Source organism: Rhipicephalus microplus, chromosome 10, assembly GCF_043290135.1.
Source record: "Rhipicephalus microplus isolate Deutch F79 chromosome 10, USDA_Rmic, whole genome shotgun sequence".
Lineage (NCBI taxonomy): Eukaryota > Metazoa > Arthropoda > Arachnida > Ixodida > Ixodidae > Rhipicephalus > Rhipicephalus microplus.
Genome location: NC_134709.1, coordinates 46,829,068 through 46,853,772, shown reverse-complemented (window position 1 = coordinate 46,853,772; position 24,705 = coordinate 46,829,068). Strand labels below are relative to the sequence as shown.

Below are 24,705 nucleotides of genomic sequence, written 5' to 3'. Positions count from 1 at the left end.
TTGCCCCGAGAGGAGCTTTCTAGTTGGTCGGTTCTTTGTTTCCTCAACAGCTTGTCGCAACCCACTCGGAAGGATAGGCTATGAATTGGATGGTGTCTTGCTTAATAAACTGGTTCACTTCTTGAAGAAAAGATTTGAAATTATTAGGTATTAGAGGTAATATTTTAAAGTTGTAGGAATTCAACAAAAGACTTTGAGAAGAAAAAAAACGTATGAAACACAAAAAACCATATCTTTCTAAAACAACCAAATTTAGCTACGTTTAACAATACATTCTTCAGGACTCTCGTAAAAAAAATAGTAACAGCTTTAAAAACGCTCCTGTGGCTAAAACCAAATGTGGTTGCGCGAATTGAAAGAATCGCTGGTCGTGACAAGTTTAAGTGGAGCAGTGATGGGTAATGATGATGATGATCCTCATGATGGCCTAACAGACATCATCACTAGTAACCTTGTTCTCTTCGAGCCTATCAATATGCTGCTCGGGACACTGTAAGGTCGTTAACACGGCAGTCTGTACTTACCTGAACATATTGATTGATTGATTGATTGATTGATTGATTGATTGATTGATTGATTGATTGATTGATTGATTGATTGATTGATTTTTGTAACCATGTGCAACCCAACCCACAGTGGGGGATCAGATAGGGGCCTCTGGTTAGTTTTCTTTTTCTTCATCTCAAGTCGGGTTCGTAGTCAGAAATGTTTTTCGTGGGTGGGTGGTAGCACCGCCTTGATTTTAATATCACCATATTTTGCTATCTATGACACGGGGAAAACGTTTCGGGGGAGGGGAGGGCACGTTCCCGGTGTGCCATTCCCGGGCTACACCCATGTCTGATGTTTAGCTTTTAGCCGGTTTTATGGCCAATTCTCCGAAGTGGGTGAGGACCATATCATAGGGGCTAGGCAAGCACTCAATCAAAAGCGGAGACGAAGAAGAAGAAGAAGACAGCGCCTCGAGCAAGAAGCCGATCCCCCATGGTGGGTTGCACCAGGATAAAAGGCGCAATCAATCAATTACGGGCTCCCAGTCACAGCGCTTTACGCTGAGAGTTTCGACGACGATACCACAGCCTGCGAGATAAAGATGCCCTGGCACTTCACCGACTTGGCGACGGGAAACAAAGTCGAGTTGACGGCGCCCCTGCTGATGACGCTCGGCAGTACCTGGGCCGGTTCACTCTGCGTGGGCACCACCATCGGCTACACCACAGCAGCGCTCACGAGTCTCGCCGGTGGCTCCACCGGTCACAAGTTTGACACTGCTCTGCACGGTGTCTGGTGAGCAGCCATATCCAGGCATTAGTATTGCGAAGACATGCTATAGGAATGAAGTCCCTATAGTCACCCACTCAAATGCACGGAAATCCAATATCGTTTCTCGTAACTTTCACTTTGAGGCATTTCGTATTCATGTATAACTACATTATATACACGTCCTGCGCTGGAAGAAACATCCCCACGAGCACTAAAACTGACATGCGCAAACAGGGGCTTACCTGTGCCACAACGCTCATACGTTCCATCCCCTGGTGGCAGAAGGAATGGACTAGAACGTAGGCGCTTAGAGGGGACATCTGCGCAGGCCAGTAGAACTGTAGAGCGGGCTTGTTAGCTCCCCTAGCGGTAGAAGGAATGAACTAGGACGTAGACGCTGGAGAGGGGACCTCTGCGCAAGGCAGTAGAACTAAAGAGCGGGCTCGTTAGCTCCAAAGTGATGTTTTATATGTTTTAGATCAAGTCCCTAAGTCTTGACAGCAAAATGTGTTCGTGTCGGTTCCGTACCGTTTTCGAAAGTCGTACTCAAATAATCGGTGCTGTAAGCTGAGGATGTGGTGATGGGTTGTTCCAAAATCACGGAAGACATAGATTACGTATCTTTTAGTTGTTCTTTATCCTCCAAAGCAAGTCCTAATTGACGTCACAGCGCCTACAGGAGACGCTACCTAAAATAACGATACGTCTTTGTGATACCAGTATACTGGGCAGACTCGCAAACGCTAAAAGAGAGATCTTAGAATCCTTGAGTTCGTTTGGTTTGTTTAAATGCACCGTAATACATCAACGCGATAGCGCTGATGACCTCGTGTCACAGGAAATGCGGCATCAGTGTCAGCTTCGGTGTCGCTACCGTTGGTTAAGGGCGTTAAGATGACCTTATAGTTTCATTGTGGTTCAACAAGAATGCCTTCTGTTCTCCCCCTTGCCAGTTGTGTACAAAGCAGTACTGAAAGCTCTCTTGGGTCTCCACGTAAATAACTATGAGGTCTCTTCTCGTCCGAAATACATGTTGGCCTCCAGCACGTTATTTGACGGATGTGAATAACACAAGTTTGAATATCTATACAGCCTGCATGAAGTTGCTTGACTGCTTTCTAGGACATTGCTGATTTCTTACCCGTGAACTGTAAGGTAAGTTCAGGTTGTAAAATACTTCACTAATCTATGTTTACCGCTTTGCAAGCCCTAATACATACAGTTATTGAATTTGTGAGGTCATTACTCAACATTGTCTTACTCCCTTAGAAGCCTTTCACTTTCCCGTCGATTTCCGTGATCCAGTGTTAGATAATGCAAAGAGAAATACAAAATTTGCTTTTTGTTGCAGCCATATCTTCACATTTTTGTAATCAAAATAAGTTTTATGGAACTTGCTGTATTTTTTATGTGTATTCGTTAAACAGACGCTCTATTGTTCAACCTTGTGCCTCTCAAAGAGCACGCCTAAATGCATGCTCGAGGTTTCATGTGCGAGCTGCAGTAACTTTTTGCATTCTCATAACGCATTTACGAACGCTACCATTTCATTTTTTTTTTTGCGCAGGGACGCTTTTTAAGGTTGGTATAATAGCGTCCACTGTTTGAGCAGTTGCCTGCATTTTGACGACATATCGCGTGGTTCGCTTAGATGCCTCGTTGGCGCCTCATGTGTCAGCATGCTCAGTGAAGTTTATGACGTAGGTTCGTGACATTGCTGCACGTGGGCGCCATAACAGGCTGCATCATCGCTGCACTGGTGGGTCAGTCTATGGGGCGCCGCTTCGCGCTTCTGGCCAGCGCGCTCGGCTACTTTGCGGGCTACGGCATCATGTCGGTGGCTCGCTCCGACTACCTGGTGCTGTTCGGTCGCTTCCTGACAGGCGTCGCCACTGGCATGGTCTCCCTGTGCTCGCCGTCCTTTCTGGCCGAAATCACGCTGCCAGAACAGCGCGGGACAGCGGTACGTCAGCGCATTGCTTTTTGCTGACATCGAAAGTTAAAAATGGTTGAAGGAGTGTTGACAGGAATTTTTAGCTATTCTCGGATTGCTAGTTTAAATGGGAACACAGATGTCGGGAACACTAGAGAGAGTGTCGTGGTGCCTCAGAACACAAGTGCAGTTGTTGAGTCTGACGCGCCTTACAATACATGCACAAGGTTTTAGAGATCGCGTTTTTAGAGATAGCGTTTTTTTTAGAGAACGTGTTGGTAATACGACAAGGCAGTAAACCTTTGTTGTTGCTATCAGACTATGTGGCGTATGTATTGTGCGGTGTGCGCACGCAGAGTCTTAGCACGTGTGCGCACTAGTATTCCAAATTTTACGTGCCTGATAGCGTATACAATACAGCGACGTACCCTTTTTGACGTATAGTTAGTTAAAATGCTACAGTTTGGCGGTGCACCAAATATCTACTGAGCAAGCTATAAAAATCGCACAGTGGCACATTAACTCCATATATACGAATGGAAAACCGCTTTTCGGCCAGTAGATCGGGAAATAATGCTGTCCGAGCATAAAAGAAACACCTGATCCCCAGCAGAACGTGGTCACTGTGAGGTCAGTTCGAATACGATGAGTATGATGATGCAGGAGCTGAATGTTTCACTATGGCACGTGCCGGTACTCTATGTGCTGTTGCACAAGAACACTCCTCGAAAAATTCAGCATGCATCTCTTGAGCCTGCGCGCACGCACAGCGTTGTAAAGTTGGGCTTGCGACATTTTACTACATGCAAGCCGCACAATACGTGGCAATTTTACGCCGGGACTACAAATCTGCGAAGAATCGAACCAGCGTGAAGAGCACGCAGCATGGCGTCGGCTTTGTTTGTTTTCCCCCATACCGGTTTGTTTGCCCCATTAATTTATTGACGCGTTTAAGGCACTATTCAGAATTCATTTGGATGTGCCAGGGCTTCTCCTGAGTATTCAACCAGCCCCCGTAGTCTCATGGTTAAGGTGCGGGACTGCTGACGCCCAGGTCACGGGATCGAATTCCGGCTGCAGCATTTTCGATGGAAGCGAGAATGCTTGAGGCCTATGTACTTAGGTTTAGGTGCACGTTAAAAGCTTTTTATATACGCATTGTAGTACCACCTATATAGAGCAAGTGATCTGCCCGTCGAAATTGTAAACCAGACATGTCGCCCGAACGCAATAAACACAATCGCGAGTTCACGCTGGTCCAGTGCGGTGTGTGTGTTCTCTGTTCCGTGCGTTATTCGTGCTCTGCAGTTCACAATTGTCCACCAACTGACCCAGCAACAAATTCTCTAAAGTTTGCCTCTGTTGTCCAATAAGTGGAAGCTACCCTTTACATTTTTTTTGTTTTGATTGGCTAGCTGAAACACAATTCTTTTAGCCATAAAAAGCACAACAAGGTTAATTGAGTTACAAAGGCTGGCTTGCACTTATGCGGTGGTTATTGCTCACTCAGGGCGGCATCCTGCAGGTGTGCCTCACTATTGGCATTCTGTACGCGAACGTGATGGGTCGCTACTTGAACTGGGACGGGCTCGCGTTCCTGACCATGGCCGCAGCCATCCCCCTCGTCGCCGCCTGCCAGTTCGCGGTCGAGTCGCCCCGGTGGCTCATGCTGCAAGGCCGCAAGGCGGAAGCCATCGAAGTGCTCGGCAAGCTGCGTGGGCCAGCGGCCAAGGTATTTCAGCTCAGTGCGTTCGCAGTGTAGAGCTGGAAGTGCACGTCTCGTACTGGCTTCATTGTGCACCTGTTTGTCGAAGAACTGACAATGCTCTTTCAACGTCTAAACAACAGTGACAAAAAAAAGAAACACGCCACTAGTAGTACATTGAAGAGCACACAAGGGTGCTGTGGTGTGCCCTTCGACACTTTCTTCTTCTTGTCCTTTTTTTTTCGCAATATTTTCAAGATGTTCAAATCTGATTGCGTCACCGAGGTAGCCAATGGGGAAGAAGGAAAGATTCAAACCTTGTGAAAATTTTAAACTTTCCTTGTGTATACATGCACACATACTAACACGCGCGTGATCAAATCGTAAGGGTGGCAAACCCCATTCCTTGCGTTAAGGTGTCTCGGACCCGCTGTTGTTATTCACACAGTCGCTGATTTCACACTTTCTTTTAAAAAATTGTGCAATGGTGGCACATCTCAAGCCAGCACAGTAATGCAAGCAACCTATGCGAATTATAGAGCAGCAGAAGCCATCACTCGTTCATCAAATGGTCAAGGCTACAACTTTGTGTTTTTTTTTTGCGAAAACAACTTTACTATATCACCATACGCAACGTCTGTAGCACCTCACATTATGTACACGTCCATGGCGCTCTTGGTGACTGTTGTTGCCTGTAAAATGATTGACCAAGTGTTTTTTTTTTTTTGTCCTTCGTGCACATATAGGTTATGTGGACCAAAGATTTTTCGTACCAAAACTAAACGGACTTAAATAATTGACCCGATGTTAGAGGCCGTAGGTACGCGAAAATAAGCCAACCTGTGCCAACATCGCATGATTTAGTTGTGAAAAATCGATGCGTCGATGGCACCAGGGTGGAGGCAATTCTTTCTTGCTTTTTGTTTCCTAGGTTTGGGAAGCCCAGTTGGGATCGTAGCAGCGTATAACTATACATAAAAAGCGAAGTGTAGCAATATAATATTTGCCCTTTACGACGTTCATTTTTTATTTTTTGGTTGAACAACAAAAATGGAGGACCTGTACAATTAGGAAATATTATGCGAAGAGTTCTGGGCATTGATTTGAGCACAAAAGCACAATACGCAAGAACACGGGACCACCAAATGAGCACTCGTTCAGACCTTGTGCCTCGTTCTTTTGTACCCATCTTTATTACGCACTATGAATAACGCGCCCAGCCAAGCACTTCTCGAAAAGTGGTGGTTTGCACTAGTTGATTGGGTGTTGGCGGCCTCATGGAAAGAATCATGCTGGCACAGCCATCTCACGCAGGATATACAATCTAGTACGATCAGCAGTTTACTCAAAAACTATACTTGCCTTTCACTGGCACTAAGGACATCGTAAACGTTGCAAGACCAATGGATGTCTGATCTAACTGAACAACTCGTGTCATCTTTCCAACTTGAAGTTTTAAGCTTATCTCGCAACCGTATCAGATACTCCAATCGTTGCCAATGTGTTCCTATAGTCAGTCGCAAAGTACAGAATAAATCTGCAAAGTACAGTATACATACTGTATGCATAGACACGCGTAAGGTTTCTCCTTCAGGGGGGAGGGGGGTGAGTTATTCGCAGTGCCCCCTCCCTATCAACATAACGTATGGGGTAAAGTTTGCGTGTCCTCCCTTCTTAGTGGACCAGGGGGCGGTCACTCCCCTGTGAGCACGCCTGGGATGGTATCGGCGTTGGGATGGGAACTACAAATTTGTGTTCTTTAGTCCGGAACACAACTTTGAAGTGGAACACCATACACAATATGGGACAATCACGCTCTCTGACATCTGTTGCGAATCATGTGCCGTGAGAATACGTTCAGGTATGCGTCGATACGAGGCTGCGCCCATGGGGAACATTGAAGGGGGAGGGGGGGGGGGGGCTCTTTTAGCTTGCAAAAAGGAACGCAGTAAAAAAAAAGAGCGCATGCATTGATCCCAGCATTTTTGCGTCCACGAAGAAGCTCACAAAAGTATGAAGTTGGGCATGTTGGTGATGCATAACTGATCACGTAGAGCAAAAAGGATATTTGAGACAGGACAACGGAGGCGCTGCCAAATATTTTTTTTCGTGACGTGGTTAGTCAAGGGGCTTACTTTGTCATGGGTGCCCCTTCCCCCCCCCCCTTTCAAATAAAATCCTGGCGCCACTCGTCGAAGCTGACGTAGCTGCTGGTAGCTGTGCACTTTATTTTCAGCTATACTTTTCTTGTCTTCTTTTTGCGCATGATTTCGTTCACCAAATACAAGGAGCTATGTTTAGAAAAACTTGGCAGATCCCACATAGCTTGAGAATCGATGTTATGCGAAGCATCCGGAGGGAAACTTACCATGTTGTGATTTTTCCATTGAGCGACATGTCATAAAATTACGCTAAATATATGTATAAATGTTAAACGCACAGATATATGTTGAATAGTTGCAGATGTTCATATAACCAGTCCTTCGCATTTGCGTAACAATGCCAACATGAACATGTTTGTTTGTTTGTTTGAGTCCCACTTTAATTAGCATTGTATACCAATCCTCTGTTGTTGTATTATTTGTAACAACTTTTTGTACCCGAGAAGAAGAGCCATTTCATCTGTGTTGAATTGTACAGTTGTTGTAAACCATGTGTCCTTTTTATGCACTGTAACCCACCTGCTAAAATTTCTGCCAGGGATTGCAGTATCTTTAAATAAAAAATAAATAAATAAATAAATAAGCACTAGCAACGCTATATAGAAGCGATAAGCTGATATGACGCGCTGGTGCTCTCGAGTGTGGTAGCCCGTGAAACTGCTACATGAATCAACTTCAGCTAATGACACGTAACTACAGTTGACATTAGCCGAACGTGATGGCTGTAATACAGGAGTACATATTGTTGCGAACATGGATCAAGACAACGAATACTATGGTGAGCATGCTTGTCGCTCCAAGTTAGAAAGAAAGAAGAGGATTGAGAGGATGTTTGACTGGTAGGCTGCTTCTGAGCCCACCCCTCACGACATAATAAGCGGCCCTTTTCAACCTCTGACTGTTTCTTTCAAGCGTAACATTTTGTAATACATATAAAATTGGATAGTCAGCACTGCAGCTGCAATGAACCTTTCACGTGGCTCTGTGGTAGAATGCTTGATTGCCATGCAGAATGCTTGGGTTTCATTCCTGCTGGAAACCTTACATTTATTCTGTGCACTCGCCGGGTAAACGCTGCCGTTGTCAAGTTTTTCTTAACAGTCGCACATACAAATTCCCCATGTGTGCTCTTGTCGTGTATGGGTAGTGTCAATCCCCTGTGGCACACACCCACATAGCAGTGGCACATACCCACCAGCGGGTATGTGCCCCTTTCTGACGGGAAGTGTTTGACGACGCACGCGAAGAGATTGTGAGATTATTCATGTCTTGACCAGCGCGCCATATTCGTCGAACCGGCTCGTATAGCCTCTCATACCAATTTTGGTCCACGTCAAATTAAGGGCGTGATCATGAAATCACCCAAGAGTAAGCGGCTAGACAGACAGATAGCTATGTAACATACGCCGAAAGTGCTTGCCGTTCCCAAGGAAATGCTTCTCATTGAAAACGTTGGCGAATCATCAACAAGAACTGAAACGTAACAAGGGCTGCCGCATACAAATAAGAACTGCTGCATGTGCAGCTGGACCGAGAGTGGGCCGACATGGAAACGGTGTATGCTACAGTGCCCACGCCTCCGGGTCACATTCTGATGGCCATGCTCGTGCACTTCATCCAGCAGTTTTCGGGCATCAACCCGGTGCTCTTCTTTTCGCAGTCCATCTTCGACGAAGCCGGACTCGTCATCAGCGGCCAGGACACAAGCATCATCCTCTCCGGATTTTTGGTGCGAATATTTTTGTTGAGTTCGCACTTACACGAAATCCCGGGGTAAATTTTCGCCGTCACCGTCATGTTTCATGTAAACTCCAAATCAATGACGTCACCCCCCACATCGTAGGCGTTTCATGGGCGAGAGAAAGCTTGCGAAAGCTTCAGGAAGACGTGGTTTAGGCAGAGATTAAACGCGCAGGTTGGTTCCGTGTGATGAAGCATGAAGTGGTGCCGGAGGGAGAGGCTACGTTCCTAGGGCAGAGATTGCGAGTTTGGATCAAAAAGACGAAGTCGCGCATGCTATCTCGACAGAGCTCAGTAGACGGCTCGTCCACCCTTGAGATACGTCCTGTGTTCTCGCCACTTCTCTCTGAAGCAACACACAGCACGAAAGCAGTTTCGCTGCCTGGAGCGGCCGTATTCCCTTGCGCCAGCGTTTTGTGCAATTAACTTTACTTCGTATACTGCTTCAATTAGTTGCTATCGCATTCATTCTTTCGCCGTCACTACAAAACTCTGACTTGTGTGTCATTTCGGTCACGCACGGCTAGGCCTCAGAATAAAAAATGAACGTTAGAACTTCGTTTCATATTTTCTCCAACAATGAGGCGGAAAAAGAACAGTGGAAAAGTGTACGTTGTGTACACCCGGTGCCCAAGGCTAAATAAATGCAAAGTTAAGCCACAAAATATGGTCAAAAGCCTGTTCTGCAACGTAATACGCAGCGACAAAGATGCGAAAGAAATTGCAATTGAAATATAAGCGCTCATGTAGCTTGAAAAAAACTTCTACAGTGTCAGAACAGCATCACGAAAATGCAAAATTTACCACTGAAAAAGTTAACTGCTCGCCAGGTACCTCGTGCAAAAGTTTATACAGAGCAAATTGATGATGCAGGAGGCGGGGCCATAAGTGTTAGGCAGTGGCTTTTTTGTGAAAAAATTTGGTCAATACAAATCGTTCAAAGGTTCTTCATGCATACGCACATAAGCAACTGAACGGAACGAGACACAAATTCAAGTGATTTATTTTTGCCTAACTACAGCAGAAAAATCATAGCTATGTCTGAACACCTATATCACGGATGCTATGCTGGACAAACTAAGCCATACCATTCCGCTAAGCTGTGCGACGAGACACACTGTTCACTATTTAACGCATAAAGTGGGGCTACCTGGTGACAACTCAGCTCACAGCTCTTAAGCAGTGCAACACAGCAACCTCTTGATTAGAAGACACTAAAACCCGCCCTTCACGCGCTTTCCTTGTTTCTTGCCCCGCCGCGGTGGTCTAGTGGCTAAGGTACTCGGCTGCTGACCCGCAGGTCGCGGGTTCAAATCCCGGCTGCGGCGGCTGCATTTCCGATGGAGGCGGAAATGTCGAGGCCCGTGTGCTCAGATTTGGGTGCACGTTAAAGAACCCCAGGTGGTCAAAATTTCCGAAGCCCTTCACTACAGCGTCTCTCATAATCATATGGTGGTTTTGGGACGTTAAACCCCACAAATCAATCAATTTCCTTGTTTCTTAGCGCTTCTTGTTGTGTATAAATGCAAAGTCAGCCCAACAAGTACACGAAGGCGCCCGAACTTCAACGTGCTAGCGCCACCGTGAGACACCCAAGCGTAGGAATACAGTCGCATTCGCCGTTTTCGATCTTCGTTTCGCCATTCGCCGAGTCGGCTCTACCACGTCTTCGCGCGTTGTGCCCAGGTCGCTTCCACCGCGGCCGGCGTCAAGCTGATGACCGTGTTCAGCCGTAAGCGTCTACTGACCGTGTCCGCCTACACCTGCGCCTTCGCCATGATCCTGATCGCCACGCTGTTCCAGCTCAGCATTCAGGTAGACGAGACAGACCCGAACGCGCCCATCCTGTACACGCGCCGGCTGCCCATCGTCTTCGTGGCGCTCTACATCATCGGCTTCTCGGTGGGGCTCGGCCCCATCCCGTGGCTCTTGGGCGCCGAGCTAGTGCCGATGCGCTGCAACGGAGTCTACTCGGCCGTTGTGGCCGCCTTCAGCTGGATCTGCGCATTCCTCCTCACCTGGTTCTTCGAGCAGCTGCAGAACACGCTGAAGCTCTCCGGATTCGGCCTCTTCTTCAGCGCGCTCACGTTCATTGGAGGCCTTTCCGTCTCCTTCTTCATGCCGGAGACCCAGGATAGGACCCTCGAGGATCTTCTGCTCGAACCGCACACACAGGGGCGGGATGACGTGGCATCGGCGGGCTCCAGGGTATCGAGGGCATCGCGACGGTCGAAGCGCTGATGCGCGTTTGCGTGTTTGTTATTGTCGCCCTCAGTGCTATGTACTATGACCTATTAGGCTTCGTAACATTGTGGTATTTCCTTACGGACGATTTCCGTTCATCACACGTCAGTAAACACTGATCATTCGTCGATTTTACACCATGCAGAGCTGCAAACCTTGTCCTCTGTTAATTTGTGGATATGTAAAAATCTAGCCTCTACGTGTGCTCTTGTTCCTTTTGCAGAACACCATACGGGACTTATGGTGTTCGTATGCAGTGGTCGTATGCTTTGCGTATTCAATGAACCATTAGTTGGTTCGGGAATGTTATTCTGTGCATAGAAGAATTATTTTTTATTGTTTAAGTTTAGAATAATTGTTACGTGTATTTAGGTGCTTCCTGAACTTTTCCCTCTCGCAAAACAGGGCACACTTAATGAACCACGGGAGAGCTAAGTGCGTGCGTAATACGCAAGTATAGAGTTAAGAGTTATTACACAAAGCAGGTTATAGTACCCATATGTGTGAGCAGCATTGAGTTCAAAATAACAAACCAATTTTAAGTTTCGGCGTTGTGTTGTCTAAAATAAACAGATCTTTCCATTTGCATAACACTTTCTTCGGTGAGTGCCTTTTTGCAGAACTGGTGTCTTCGCTCATATTATCTCATTTTTTTTATTCGTATACAACGTTCTATTATTCCGAGTGTCGTGATCTTATACAATACGGAAGCATGCTTGCCTTTCCTCCTCCGTCTCTTCTTACACTCGTCAGCAGAAATGCTGCTGAGCTCAGTGCTCTGATCAATTCGAAGATTCCCATTAGCTATAGCTACACCAACGTTCACACGCGGTCCTATGCTTTAGCCGTATCTTATTCTGTAAAGTCTATGGAACCATGCATGTTGCTTAATCCCGGACGATGAGCGCAACACCTCGGCGCATGCAGTAAGTCGAAGATATTTTTATATATCATTGCGACAGATCAACAAAGAGGGTACTTATGAAGATTTTGAATGATTGCTTTTCCTGCTGTCTTCGGAGGAACAACACGACGTTTCGGGTGACGATATGAGTTTATACAAGGAAACTAGTTAGCGTTGCCGGGTTCAGAACGGTGCATTTATAATAAAACGCTCGAATATTTGGAGTGAGACGGGTGGTTTGTCTCTTGAAACTCTGTGTCCGGCGCCCTGTAAGAATAATAAAGAAAATGTTATTTTCATGCACTTCCCTCTGCTTAGAAATATTGTTATTTTTATATTAAAACAGGAGGAATCAACAGGTTTCTTACATCGCCTTTTTGATGAATAGGAGTTATCGAAATATTCAAAATTCGAAGACGAGACTATGTATTGAATTTGCTGCCACGATGCAAACGTCTTCTTAAAGGGATAGGTGGCGCAGCTCATTAAGTCAGCTCTTAATATTTTGCAGCAATTTGAGTTTTTTAATATGATCGTATTAGTCGTTAACTGGCGTGTCTACCCGGCTTCGAGGGTAGCAAGGTCACAGTACACTGCCCCTGACCGAAAATGCGCGGAATTGATCTCGTCCGGGATTCCGTCCCGACTAAGAGCCACAAAATGCAACACAGTGAATTTACCTGCCTTACACGTGACACTTTAGACAAATTTCCGAGAATAAATAATAAAAATTTCTTATATGTATTTCATTTCACCCCGAATGCACATATTAAATAAGTTTACTCGTCACATGCGCTGTATACCAACCTTTATTGTGAGGTATACAATCTTCCCGGCGTAGTACTCCACATAGCCGCCAATTTGTTGATCGAAAAGCCATTGCTCGTAGGTGACTAACGTCTGCATGAAAAAAAAGACCACCTGTGATAAGCGCTAGTAGGGCTACTAAAATGATTATGAAAATATCTCGAGAGGTATTCAGAGGACGCTACATTCTCACTCAGAAGAACGTAAAAGAGAAAAATTATTTTTTCCTCGTTAGTAAATAACCGTATCGACATCCCTAACTTAACACACTTGCCTCGATAAGGCGCTTGTAAAGCGATAAAATGAGCAAAAGAAATAAATTGATGGTGGCGACGTTACCTTGAAGTTCCCACTTTAAGCCACGATGGAGCGCCATGACGTAACAGATTTGATCATTTGCACTTAGTTTTACGTACTTTTTAATCAGTAAAAATCAAGTACGTTGCCCTTTGAAGGTGCTATAAATTTAACGTGCAAAGTTTCAAAAAATTTCGCTGAGTCAATGGCCCAAAACTACGCCAAATACACGTCCAAATCTGCGACACTTCTCGCAGTCAATCAGGCGGGAAATTTTAAAATGAAAGTTCTGCCTTCATTATCTCTTGCACGAATAGCCTAAAGTGACTGTAATCAACCTATGGTGAACTGAAGTGTTGATAGTGAAATTCATCATTCTAAACAAATTTATTTGTTCACTTTAGTATGCTTATAAAATACTCCTATTGGGTTCTGCCAATAGTAACGCGATAGGCAGTATCCGAGTCTCAAGTGTTTCTCTGTCACATATCCCTCTTATATTTTACCAGGAACAAAATTCTGCGCATTCATTCATTGATTCAACCCAAAATATTTTATTTGTGCATTCATTTGTGGTATAAGCACTGATCTACGTGAGCCATCTGTCAGGGCTGTCCATACGCGGTGTTTTCGAATATGCACCCCAATAAAATAATTCTAGGCGCACCGACTGCAGCTGCTGTAACTATAGGTGCACCAACTGCCGCGACCATGCCTTGTACCATTCCTTGTACCCAAGACCATAGACCATTCACCATAGACAAGACCATAGACTAGAAAATAGACCATTCCTTGTACCCAAGGGCGAATCGACAACGTTTTTGTAAGGGACAGTTTTGCTTTCTGCTCGTCAAGTTGTATACGGCGTGCGCTCCACGGTCGCTTCTTGAACAAGCGTGAAGTGCGTAATGCGTAACAGGTCGCAGGTTCATTTTCTGGCAGCAGTGTAATGGTAGAAGATTCTAGGAACGCTGCAAGCTGAGCGTCTTTGCGAAATGGGGAACGTTCATCATCAGTACATATCGTTAACCATTGTTAACGTTGGGTCACTAGAAACCATTTCGTAATAACCTTCACCATACATCGAAGGAATAACACGATTGCTTGACATCACTATCACCCTTCAACGCTGGATTTGCCCCTATTGTCAACAGCTTTAAAAACGTAGTCACTGCCTCTATGCCCGACCATGCCGGCCTCATTTTTGATGAAAGGAGGAAAGGGGATATGCGAACGCCTCCCGGTGCTTGCATTTTGGTGAACACTGAAGAACAACGTGGGTAGAAAATCCCTATAGAGCCTCTGTTCCGGCGCACTTCATAGTCAAACTTGATTTTTTTCACGCCATGTGCCTTAACCTTTTTCGCTGGCCTATTGTACTAGTTTGCGCCCAACACGTAACCTGGCAAAACCGTACATTGTCGGACGTTTTAACGTAGTTTCAGCCTTCCATATCATGTGCCTACTAGCCTGAGTAAGAAAAAAAACCTATTCAGTGATCTCACGTTTGTTTCTGGCTTAATTAATTTCTGCCTCTACTAAAGGAGCCACAAGCCACATTTCCGAGTAATTATCAAGTGACCTGCGAACAGCGCGCCAGAAGCTACAAAGGTAAGAGTGACACTAGGATTCACACGTCGTCACCCTGAACTAGAGTCAATAACGCGATGTCTATCCCTCGTTGGAATTTAGCATTAAAGAGTGTTGCCCACTCGGTTGTGTTAGCACGCTATAGAGTACAACGCCGACCCGTAGCGACACTTTGTGGTAAGAAGGGCATTTAATTGAAACGCCCCCCTCCATTTATGCCGGGTATTGGCCGATAATACCAACAACTGCGAAGACAGTGAGGACAGTCCTTTTTGTGAATATACGGCAAATGAAAAAAAGAATGGTCGGCTTGCACTCCGCTTGCAAATTCTCGTTGCCGCGCTCACGACTGCAAAATTTCGCAGAGATGTTCATAGCAGTGGCTGCTGTCCACAGGTTATGTTTTGTCGCAAAGGCCAATGGGCACTTTATAGTCCGTGTGTCGGGGTGTCTGGCTGTCCAAAACAAAGAATTATTATGTACTAAATGCACTAGAACACACGCGATTACTGTCTTCCGAGTAGCAAAACCTTATATTTCATCGGCGATGAGCGAGAATTTTACAAGATTGCCGGCACTCACCTGTTTTCGAAGGTCTTCCACGAACCACTTCGCGCCGAGAAAGTTTGACACCATGTCGACGTCGCCGTAGTAAAACAGGGCCCTCACTTTGTCGCCGGAAGATATCTCCTTTATGATCTCCCGCAAGTCGTCGTATAAGACCTTATACTTAACCACGTCACTGGAAATGGCAAAATGAACAAAACCTTCTTTTATCATTGTATTTTCTCCAACATGGGTATTCAGATTAGTCACTGCGACAATTGGAGGTGCATTTCTTCCTCCACATCCCCCCTTTCTTCTATAGACATGCGGTCCACACAGCAACATGTTAAATATTGATGTATGAACCGTGTGGTACGTATAGCACGTACCTGCGCGTTTTGCGCAAATTTTTGTACGTGTGAGGGCGCACGCTAGGCTTACAAAATATACACACTCATGGCAACAGTGTGATTCACTAAGTTTAAAGGCCGCAAAAAAAGCAATTTTTCACATACCATGTTTTTCCGCGGGAAGACGCTTAATAAGCCAGACAGGTCGCAACGAAAAAGAAACTGGTCATGACGCCACCTTTTGCCTTTTGGCTCCAATATCAAATCGTCGAAAAGATAATTCCACACGGGAGGAGGGGGGCGGGGGGTATTTCATCGAGACATCTCTCCCCCTAATCTAACCCGTTGGTCGAGTCTAAAAAAACACGTATCACCATCATCATCATCGTCCTGATTGCTCCCACTACAAGGCAAAAGTCATGTCCCGTCAACAAATGGGGTCCTGTCCCTGCAGCCACCTCTCATGCGCAAACGTTTTAATCTTATGTGCCAACCTAATTTTCTGTTTCCCCCTCGCACGTTTGGCTTCTAGAATTCGATGTGTTAATTTTAATGAGGCAGCAGTGATCTTGCCTATGCGCTATTACCTCTTCTCATGTCCATTTCTTGTATTGATTTCGATTGAGATGTGCTTCACACCCGTTTGTTTCCTGACCCGCACTGCTCTCTTCCTCTCTCTAAAGGTTACACCTATCATTTTCAGTTCCATTTCTCACTGCATCGTCCTCAATCTATGCTGAATCATTCTTGCAAACCTCCGGGTTCGCGTTCCGCGAGTAAAAAAAAAAAACATGCTTCACCATCGGTTAAAGAAAAAACAAAAATGAAGTAGTGAATTCTATTACATTAATGTCTCCATTTAGTCTTTGGATCTCCGGGAGTAAACGATGGCAAGCAAATAGTTAAAGGTACGCCACACGAAAGGCTTTCGGCATAAAGGGTGTGGTCAAACTTTGCGGCCCCCGGTTAGAAGGGCGATGACGGCCACGCCCCTATGCGTGAGCCCATGATCATTACGTCAGATGCTTTTTTCGGTGTATCGTAAGGCCTGCGTAATTTCTTGTCGTTCGAAACTAACGACTTCTGTTATGAGGAAACCGCAAGCATTACTATAACGTGTTTCGTGGAGCTTCATTCAGCTGAGGAGGTCGGTATGCGACAACTACATTGAAATCTGTGGCGTAACACACAAATGCGCGTGTTAGGATTTGCATATAAACTTCAAGAATGCCAATTATTCTCATTTTCTCGTGTGACAACGAACACCCGATACGCAACGCTTGCAGCGGAGTTCTGAAAGAGTAGTTTGTCGCTCTAACTGTTTCGAGGTTTCGCTTCCATGTCATTCCAATCAGCCTACTCCTTTCTACGTAGGTTTCAGCACCGAGCCATACGTCCTACGAAGAAATCAGCCTTTGTGGAGTGTTCTTCCCGCCATTTCGGTTTCGTGTCAAACAGACTTCCCAAATGTCTCATACACTCTGACAAAATTAGGGTGTATTTCGGGTGTCTTTTTGCCCAAAGGATGATTGTCACGTATTTCGAGTGCTATCCTTACGTTATCCCCGTGCACCCGGCACTTCTCCATCATGAATGGCCTGTAGCTATGAGCCTAACATAGGACTCTTTAGCGGAAAGTGGCGAGCCAACTGCACAAGGTAATGTAATTAAAAGTGGCTACTCATTTGGTGCAATGTGTAAAAGTCTGGCGGCAAGGAACGACTCACCAAAAAACGCAACTTATGTACCATTTCTTTTTAGGGTGAAACCTGTAGATGCCCCATCAGACGCGAACAGCGACCTTCGGCGTGAAACCGAGTGATTCGAAAAATGTCCCCGTTTCACTACTTCACCACAGTACATCGCAGATCACCAGAAACGTGTGACGTTATTAGGGCGTTGCTAGGTCAGTGCATAATGTGATTTCCTATGATATTTTCACCATATGTCATCGTCGCACGGTCGAAGACGGGCCGATCTGTAAGTCGCTATAAAAACACGTGACGTGCAGGGTAAAGCTGTCAATGCATCTGATCCCGGAGACCACGCGAAATCACGATAGATGCAGGAATATTTTCGAGGAGGCCGTGGTAAGGTGCAGGTTCAGTACATTCGTGTGCGAAGGCGATGATAAAGATGCCTTTCCATCATGGATTGGTTGATACGTCTAAATGTTACGAAGGGATACTTGCGAACTAGTCAGTGTGCAATCTGTATCAATCGTTCAGTCCTGGCTCTTTCTCCTCAATCTAGTAAACTTTTTATGGTTTAGAATCCCTGCACGATGTGGTAATGTAGCCAATATTAACACAAGCTGCCGTTATCGAAAACGGGCGTGATATACAAGCCCACGCTTACCTGCACGGTATCCATGGATTAGGTGACTCGTCGACATGCAACGCCTTTTTTACGTCTTGCCTGTTCAAGTAGGCAACCACGTCCCCCGTGTCCAAGCACTGAGGGCTCCATCTAGTACCCTTAGAGAGAAAGAGAGTAGATGTTCATTGGCAACTTTTAAACCTTACAAACTAGATGGAGTCAATGGTTCAGTGCTCTATCGGCTATAACGGCTCACTAAGCCTGATCTCGGGTGGCCAATTGGATTTCAATCAGCGGCTCCGAGAGTGGACCCTGCCATGACCAGTTTGGTAAGGTTAACGCACTTGTACTATCACGGAGTTGGCCGTGGCCAGACGTGAAGGTACATCGGCATGTCACGTGTGTCAGTGTTAGTTCCCCTCCGCACCCGGGGCACTCATCGCGACATTCGGGGGTATGCATCCTCGAAAGTGTGTGCAAGTTTCGCAATGTCTTCGTCCGCAGTCGGTGCCAGTCTCCATGCGGATTGCCCTCTTTTTTGTTTAGGTTCTTTGGAGAGGAAAAAAAATCACATCATATCCACGAATTGAACGAAGACCAGTGGGCGAAGCTCTGGGGGACCACTAACCATCGTACATTGCCTACTCGATCATGAAAAGACGTGACAAGACGTGTTTACAGTATATACAAAATCGTTAATTGATCCCAACAAGCACGTGATGTACGGATGTCCGTATGGATAGTCTTATGGATATCATATGAATACCCATGAGGACGCCCATATATGAATATGGATATTATGAAAATATAAATGAATATCTGTATGGAATATAAATGAATATCTGTATGGATATTCATATATATATCATTAAAATATGCTCATACATATATGGGTATCTACATGGATAGTCATGTATCTCTATAGATATTCATATTCATATGGATACCAATATGGGCAATATGGATATGCATCATCATCATCATCAGCCTGACTACGTCCCCTGCAGGCCAAAGGCCTCTCCCATGTTCCGTCAGCAGTTAACCCGGTCCTGTGCTTGCTGCTGCCAATTTATACCCGCAAACTTCTTAATCTCATCTGCCCACGTAACCTTCTGTCTCCCCCTAACCCGCTTCCCTTCTCTGGGAATCCAGTTAGTTACCCTTAACGACCAACGGTTATCCTGTCTACGTGCTACATGCTCGGCCCATGTCCATTTCTTCTTCTTGATTTCAGCTATGGTATCCTTAACCCCTGTTTCTGCCCTAATCCACTCTGCCCTCTTCTTGTCTCTTAAGGTTACACCTACCATTTTTCCTATGAATATGCATATGGATATGTATATTCATAGCGTGTCACGCTGATGGTCAGGGTACTATGTACTATAAATAGGGGACATGGGTTGACGCAAAGTACCTTTACCTCTAAAAAATGTTCAGTAGATAAAAAATGGAAGGCGGCTACAAGTGCCCAAATTGTGTAAATGCCAGGCGTCTTAGGCACCACCTTACTTCGTATAACATAACAGTGACAGCTTTATGAAAAGTGATTGCGTCAACGGTGCTGAAATGAGCATAAAGAAATACGTGAAAAGAAAAAGTATTCCTGTAACTTCCATAGAAGGAGAACGCTTATTTCGCATAAAAGTAATAAGTGAAACAAATGCTGTGCTGCTTTTTTGGTGGGAAGAAGGTGCCTGAATGATGAATGCAATGAGACTCTGCCGAGTAGTTTCCACTGCATGTATAGACATGGGTGCCTAAAAACTTACCTCATATGTCACCCCTGAACGCCGAACGAACAGTTTTCGGGACCTTCGGGACTTATGACTCTCGAATGCGCTAAACGAGCCGTTCTTCGATGGTTCGCATTTTGCGTAGATATTGTACATGTTCAGCCCTTCAGTTCCCAATATGTTTCCGGCTTCTTTTACCTGTACGGAGGGACGCATTTCAGGTGACCTTAATTTTGAAACATTGATGAGGTGAAATGTCACAAATTGTGTTGTTTAAAACACCTAAAATGTCTCTCGTATATCTATCTACGTGGCGGACGTAGTTAGCCACTGAAAGCACGAGAACGAAATATGGTTGGAGTGCATTGTCTACGCACTAACTCATGACGCCGTGGTTATATGGTTATAGACAGTGTGCGCTTAGACAAAAAAAAGTAGTTAGAAACAAGCGTTGACTACATTGTACTCATGAAGAAGCAAGGCTGCATTTAATTGAGGAACAAACTCGGAACTTATGCTTATAAACAAAAGATGAAACTGGACATCAGCCTTCATTTATTCTCGAAAGGATAAGCTTGATACAATCAAAATTACAAAATCTACAATAACATTCATAAAATAGTATTGTTCACTGAGGATTATTTATCTCGCTCTCTTTAAGGGGTAATCAATGTTGTACGTGAAGCACTTCCAATTATGAACTCTATAGGTGCAACTGGTGGCTAATGTAAAGCGAATAATCTCTATAGCACGCTTATGTAGCTTGCAGCCGCAAGTAACACCAGTTATCACTAATCCTCGACAGAATGCATTATTGGGAAAAACAAATGCACTTCTGATCATTTCGTCGCTATATTTGTACTTAAAATATAAGACAATAAACCATGCTAACAACTCAAGCCGTGCATAGCAAGGACAGATTTTTGTTTTATCTGTGTTCATGATATGAATTCACTACAGAAGAGCTTCCTTTATATGTATTTATCAGAGATGCATGCGTAGTAGTGGAAGACGCCGCTCTTACCGCTTCCTGACAGGTTACCGAGGTGGAATCCACGAAGTTACACGAACGTCGTGTAACGACTCCATTGCAGCAGTTAGTAGTCAGTTTTTTCCACAGCCTTGAAAGATAGCAGGAAAATAAAACGAAAAAAAAAACAATCAAGCAAATTTGTATATGGCTCTAAAGTTTATGCCAGAAATTTCACAACATATAACAATTATGACGAAAAAAACTTGAAGAAACACAGAGAACTTGACAGACTACTGAGAATCTAAAAGTGTGCACCCTGGAAAGCAAAGTTTACTGAACTGAACTTCCGTATAATTTGGGACTGTGGCTGCTCATGTCTTTTCCAACAGACGCGTGAGGAGCAGTGCTCGAAAAAAACATCACTGAAATCGGAGATTAATACAAGGTGTTTAGCTTCACTTCGATACAAATTATACCATATTCACAACGTGATGTTTTACATAAACGCTGCGTTGATGAATACAACACTGTTTTTTTTTCACGGAAAGACGGGCACGAGAGTCTACTTCCTATGAGTGGCTATTGATACTTTATTTTCCAAAGCAGGGTGTCAAGTTTCTGCGTAACAATCAGACTGCGGCTCGTTCAATATTTTAAAGGGTAATAACATATTACTCGCCATACACTCGAGCGCGGCTTACTGGAAAACTCATTTGCATGCGAAAAAAGCAGAGGGCTGTACCTTCGTCCGAAGAGTCCATGATAGTAGCCAAAGAAAATCAGGCCGTTTCTGCGGAAACGATTGTCCAGGATTCCGTTGTTGATGGCATATCCCTAAAATAAAAAAATGAGCACCTCAATCAGTTCTGATAAGATAATACTGCAAAATAATCTCGTGAGATGATATCGGAAGAATCAACTCTTGTAAGACATTGGTAACACAAAAATAGGAAGAAGCGCGTCATTACGGCTGCTCAGCCAAGGTACTACTTTCATTGATCTGATTGTGAAGCTAAGTTTAGTGATATCCCCAGTGTATCCCGACATGGCCTTCTAGTGAAAGCGGGAGCCGATAGTGAACTCTACACACATAGAATGTGCGGTATCCTACAGACATGAACAATACCTGATATTCATTAGCAATAGTTCACTCCCACTTCAGAATTACACAAAATCACGTTCACACGTTACTTTATGTAATTCTTAAGCTACAATGCGAGATTCGGCAGAGTCGGGCTCGCGAGCAAATCTTTTTATTGGTGAAGGTAGATAGCAAAGTACTGGTACAGTGATTATGGTGCTCGGCTGCCGACGCAAGAGTAACTGGTTAGGTACCTGTTGCGTCGATGGCATTTTCGAAGGAGGAGAAAATTCAAGAGTTGCGTGTACGTAGGTTTAGGCGCACGTTAGAAAACTCTGCTGGTCCAAATTTCCGAAAACCTACTCTTCGGCATGCCTCATAATCACGTCGTACTTTTGGCACGTAAAATCCCAGCAGTTATTTAGGCTGCATAGCGACGATACGTACAATGTCTGATGAGATAGCGTTCTTAAGACACTTACACTACCCGTAATATCAGCTTTATAATCAATATATAACGTCAGAGTCCGACAGTTAAACGGACTGGAGGCATGGACAGCAGCCCGAGAACTGGCGCATTAAAATGTGATAGGCAATTGAAACGCTGTCCCCTACATATGATGTATCTAAGTGTCACTGAAAAATGGTTTCGTAGAGCACATAAGGTAAGAAATGACGTGAAAACCAAACAAGGCGAAGTTACAGCGGCGCTATACTGATTGACAGGGCAACACTCATAAGGCTGGATGAATACACTGACGTGGTACGCACAGCAGTGGGTCCTACAATAAACATGAGTTTTAAGGGCGCCTTTTGTCTTCACGTAGTGCCTTGTATCGCATTTCTGGGCCGTGTTGTGTATCCACGTACAACCAACTAGCCCACCAATACGTGTTGGACAATTACCCTCAGTTTGACCGTAGGCTCTTCGAGTAGCCGCTCGACGACGAGAGTCACGTGCGTGGCTGCTTGACCCTGGCCGATGACGTATAGATCGTTGGTGCCGTAAAGAGTAAACTTGTGGTAGAAGTCCAGTATGGCCAGGTACGTGTCATCGGCAGCCTGATCGTCATCGGTCGCGTAGTTTCCGGTGGCGTCGTACGAGTAGCCGGATCCTGCCGGTGCGTCCAGGAACAAAATGTTGGCAACCTGTTTGCAGGAGAGTAGTGAAGAAGCAGCCAGTAGTCACTCAGCATCGCCTGTTAGTAACAAAGTTTTTTTAATGTCATTAGAAGTAGGCGTACAAACCCTACATGACAATGACACTGCTCTTTCCATTGTGAAACTCACAATTCTGAAGATCAATTCATCATGCAGGGAAATCCCAGCAATAATTAGCATCACAGAAAATTGAGAAAAGACGCTGGTATTTATTTAATACCTTAGACGGGGCATTTGTGCGAGAGTGATAATATGGTATGTGAGCATAAATATCAGAACAATAATTTAAATATAGACACGTGTCTGAAAGAGATCTGGAAACAACAATCGAACCCAGCCAAGTGCAACTATGCGTGAGGCCGTTCTTTACGGCATGCTAGACTGCATTAAACATTTTGTAGCGTTGTACACTACGTAGACGACATAATAAATCGTACACTCATTGATGAATTGTAATGCTTTCACTAAAGCATTCCTTTTATTTTTACATATATTTGCATGGATCTTAAACTACTAGGTTACAATTGACGACATTGTTTTCCCTTTCGTCACTGGGCACTTTGTCCTGATATATGCCATATTGAAAAGAAAATCAGTGGCGCTCCATCACCAGGATGAGTAACACTCGCATATCAGTTTATTCTAGTTTATCCACGTTATATGTAAAGCATAGCACAGAACTTCAAGTTGCGAAGCCGCTTTTACAGGTTCGCCAGTGCCAACTCGTCGCGTGGGCCCGGCAGGTGGTCCAGGCCAGAAGTTTCCTGGAATAAGGGACCCAGCCACGTTCAGTCATTGGTGACCGAATAAACTTTTTTCCCTCTCTCTCATTTGATGGTGGTCATTGCATTCTTGAGAGAGAGAGAGAGACGAAGGAGAAAGGTGGGAAGGTTAACAAAGCTAAGCTCCCTGCTAACCAAGCTAGGTTGGCTACCATGCATGTGGAGTGAAGGATAGGGGGAATAATAGAGGAAATAACTAGAGAAAGAAAGAAAGGTAAATGAACAATTAGAACAAACAGACATTGATGGCAACCTATATGGCCGTGCTACACTTTATGCACCATTATTATTCATGAAAGAAAAGAAGTGTAAATTTAAGGCCTCGGTTTTTCTTTTCTTGGACACAATATTGATAATAACAAAAAGGCTGATGCCCAGAGGAGTATAGGGGATGTTGTTAGAAGTAATAATAATGTAAATGCGAAGAAACAAAGGAGTACGAAAAATTACACTGTCTTTCACTAAACGAAACCATGAGTAGCATTCGAAGCAGCGCATGGCTTAACCGAAAAGTCCCCATCATCACGGGTACCTTGCTCGATGTTAACGCGTCCTTGAAAATGGAGCGCAACATGAATTATCTGTAGCTTCTGTAGCGGTTACCCTTCCACAACCCTTAGGGCACGGCACGCGGGTTCATCACCACGCCACACAGACAACGTGTGTTCATCGCGCGTCGGCTTCACGCGATTGATGAGGGAGTGTAAGGGGGAGAGGCCACAGCTTCCACTCTCAGCAATCATCTGATGGCGTCGAGGAATAACGATTGGCAGACGAGCGTTGAATAGTCAGAATGCACTAGCGCGTTGGGGTCTTGCCAAGTACTCATTAGCGTCAAAAAACGTGCGTGAAATGCGGCGTGCGGCAACGATGCTCTCGCGAGCGGCAGGAGTCGCAGAACGCGGGAGCGATGCGCGGCAAACGGATGAGTGCGAGCCATCCCCATTTTTCACGGCACGTCTCTAAGTGAAATCCAACCAAAAGCGAGCCGTGCAGTTGCAGCATCGCCTATTTGCACGAGAAGAATTATAGCGCATTGTCTCCGAGACTCTCGCCGTGAAATATCGAAGGCGGTGGCAAGGCAACAGGCCGTTGACAAAGCAGCTGTCCGCACT

At 45.0% G+C, this 24,705-nt stretch overlaps 2 protein-coding genes across 2 annotated transcripts; one reads left to right on the top strand and one right to left on the bottom strand.

Annotated features, from left to right (window-relative positions):
* The first annotated feature begins 2,985 nt into the window (after window positions 1-2,985).
* Window positions 2,986-11,044, top strand: LOC142774226 (facilitated trehalose transporter Tret1-like). The gene is made up of 4 exons (XM_075874618.1): window positions 2,986-3,226; window positions 4,707-4,928; window positions 8,589-8,792; window positions 10,490-11,044. The coding sequence occupies exons 1-4, from the start codon at window positions 3,035-3,037 to the stop codon at window positions 11,042-11,044; spliced, it is 1,173 nt and encodes a 390-aa protein (XP_075730733.1). The 5' UTR covers window positions 2,986-3,034.
* Window positions 11,045-12,082: 1,038 nt separating this feature from the next.
* On the bottom strand, window positions 12,083-22,820 carry LOC142774714 (lysosomal protective protein-like). The gene is made up of 8 exons (XM_075875617.1): window positions 22,554-22,820; window positions 21,309-21,400; window positions 20,618-20,714; window positions 19,630-19,791; window positions 17,900-18,018; window positions 15,228-15,387; window positions 12,759-12,851; window positions 12,083-12,218 (listed from the first exon to the last, which is right to left on the bottom strand). Exons 4-8 carry the CDS (start codon window positions 19,747-19,749, stop codon window positions 12,135-12,137), a joined length of 576 nt encoding a protein of 191 aa, XP_075731732.1. The 5' UTR covers window positions 19,750-19,791; window positions 20,618-20,714; window positions 21,309-21,400; window positions 22,554-22,820; the 3' UTR covers window positions 12,083-12,134.
* Window positions 22,821-24,705: the final 1,885 nt, after the last annotated feature.

What these genes read in the sequence shown, in the direction of transcription:
- LOC142774714 (XM_075875617.1), bottom strand. Translation starts at nt 19,749, where the DNA reads ATGTACAATATCTACGCAAAATGCGAACCATCGAAGAACGGCTCGTTT. An exon ending in AATCCATGGATACCGTGCAG is followed by an intron (nt 15,388 to 17,899) that starts GTAAGCGTGGGC and finishes TGCCATTTCCAG; the next exon opens with TGACGTGGTTAAGTATAAGG. An exon ending in TTGTATACCTCACAATAAAG is followed by an intron (nt 12,219 to 12,758) that starts GTTGGTATACAG and finishes TTATTCTTACAG; the next exon opens with GGCGCCGGACACAGAGTTTC.
- LOC142774226 (XM_075874618.1), top strand. Translation starts at nt 3,035, where the DNA reads ATGGGGCGCCGCTTCGCGCTTCTGGCCAGCGCGCTCGGCTACTTTGCG. An exon ending in CAGAACAGCGCGGGACAGCG is followed by an intron (nt 3,227 to 4,706) that starts GTACGTCAGCGC and finishes TTGCTCACTCAG; the next exon opens with GGCGGCATCCTGCAGGTGTG. An exon ending in TGCGTGGGCCAGCGGCCAAG is followed by an intron (nt 4,929 to 8,588) that starts GTATTTCAGCTC and finishes CTGCATGTGCAG; the next exon opens with CTGGACCGAGAGTGGGCCGA.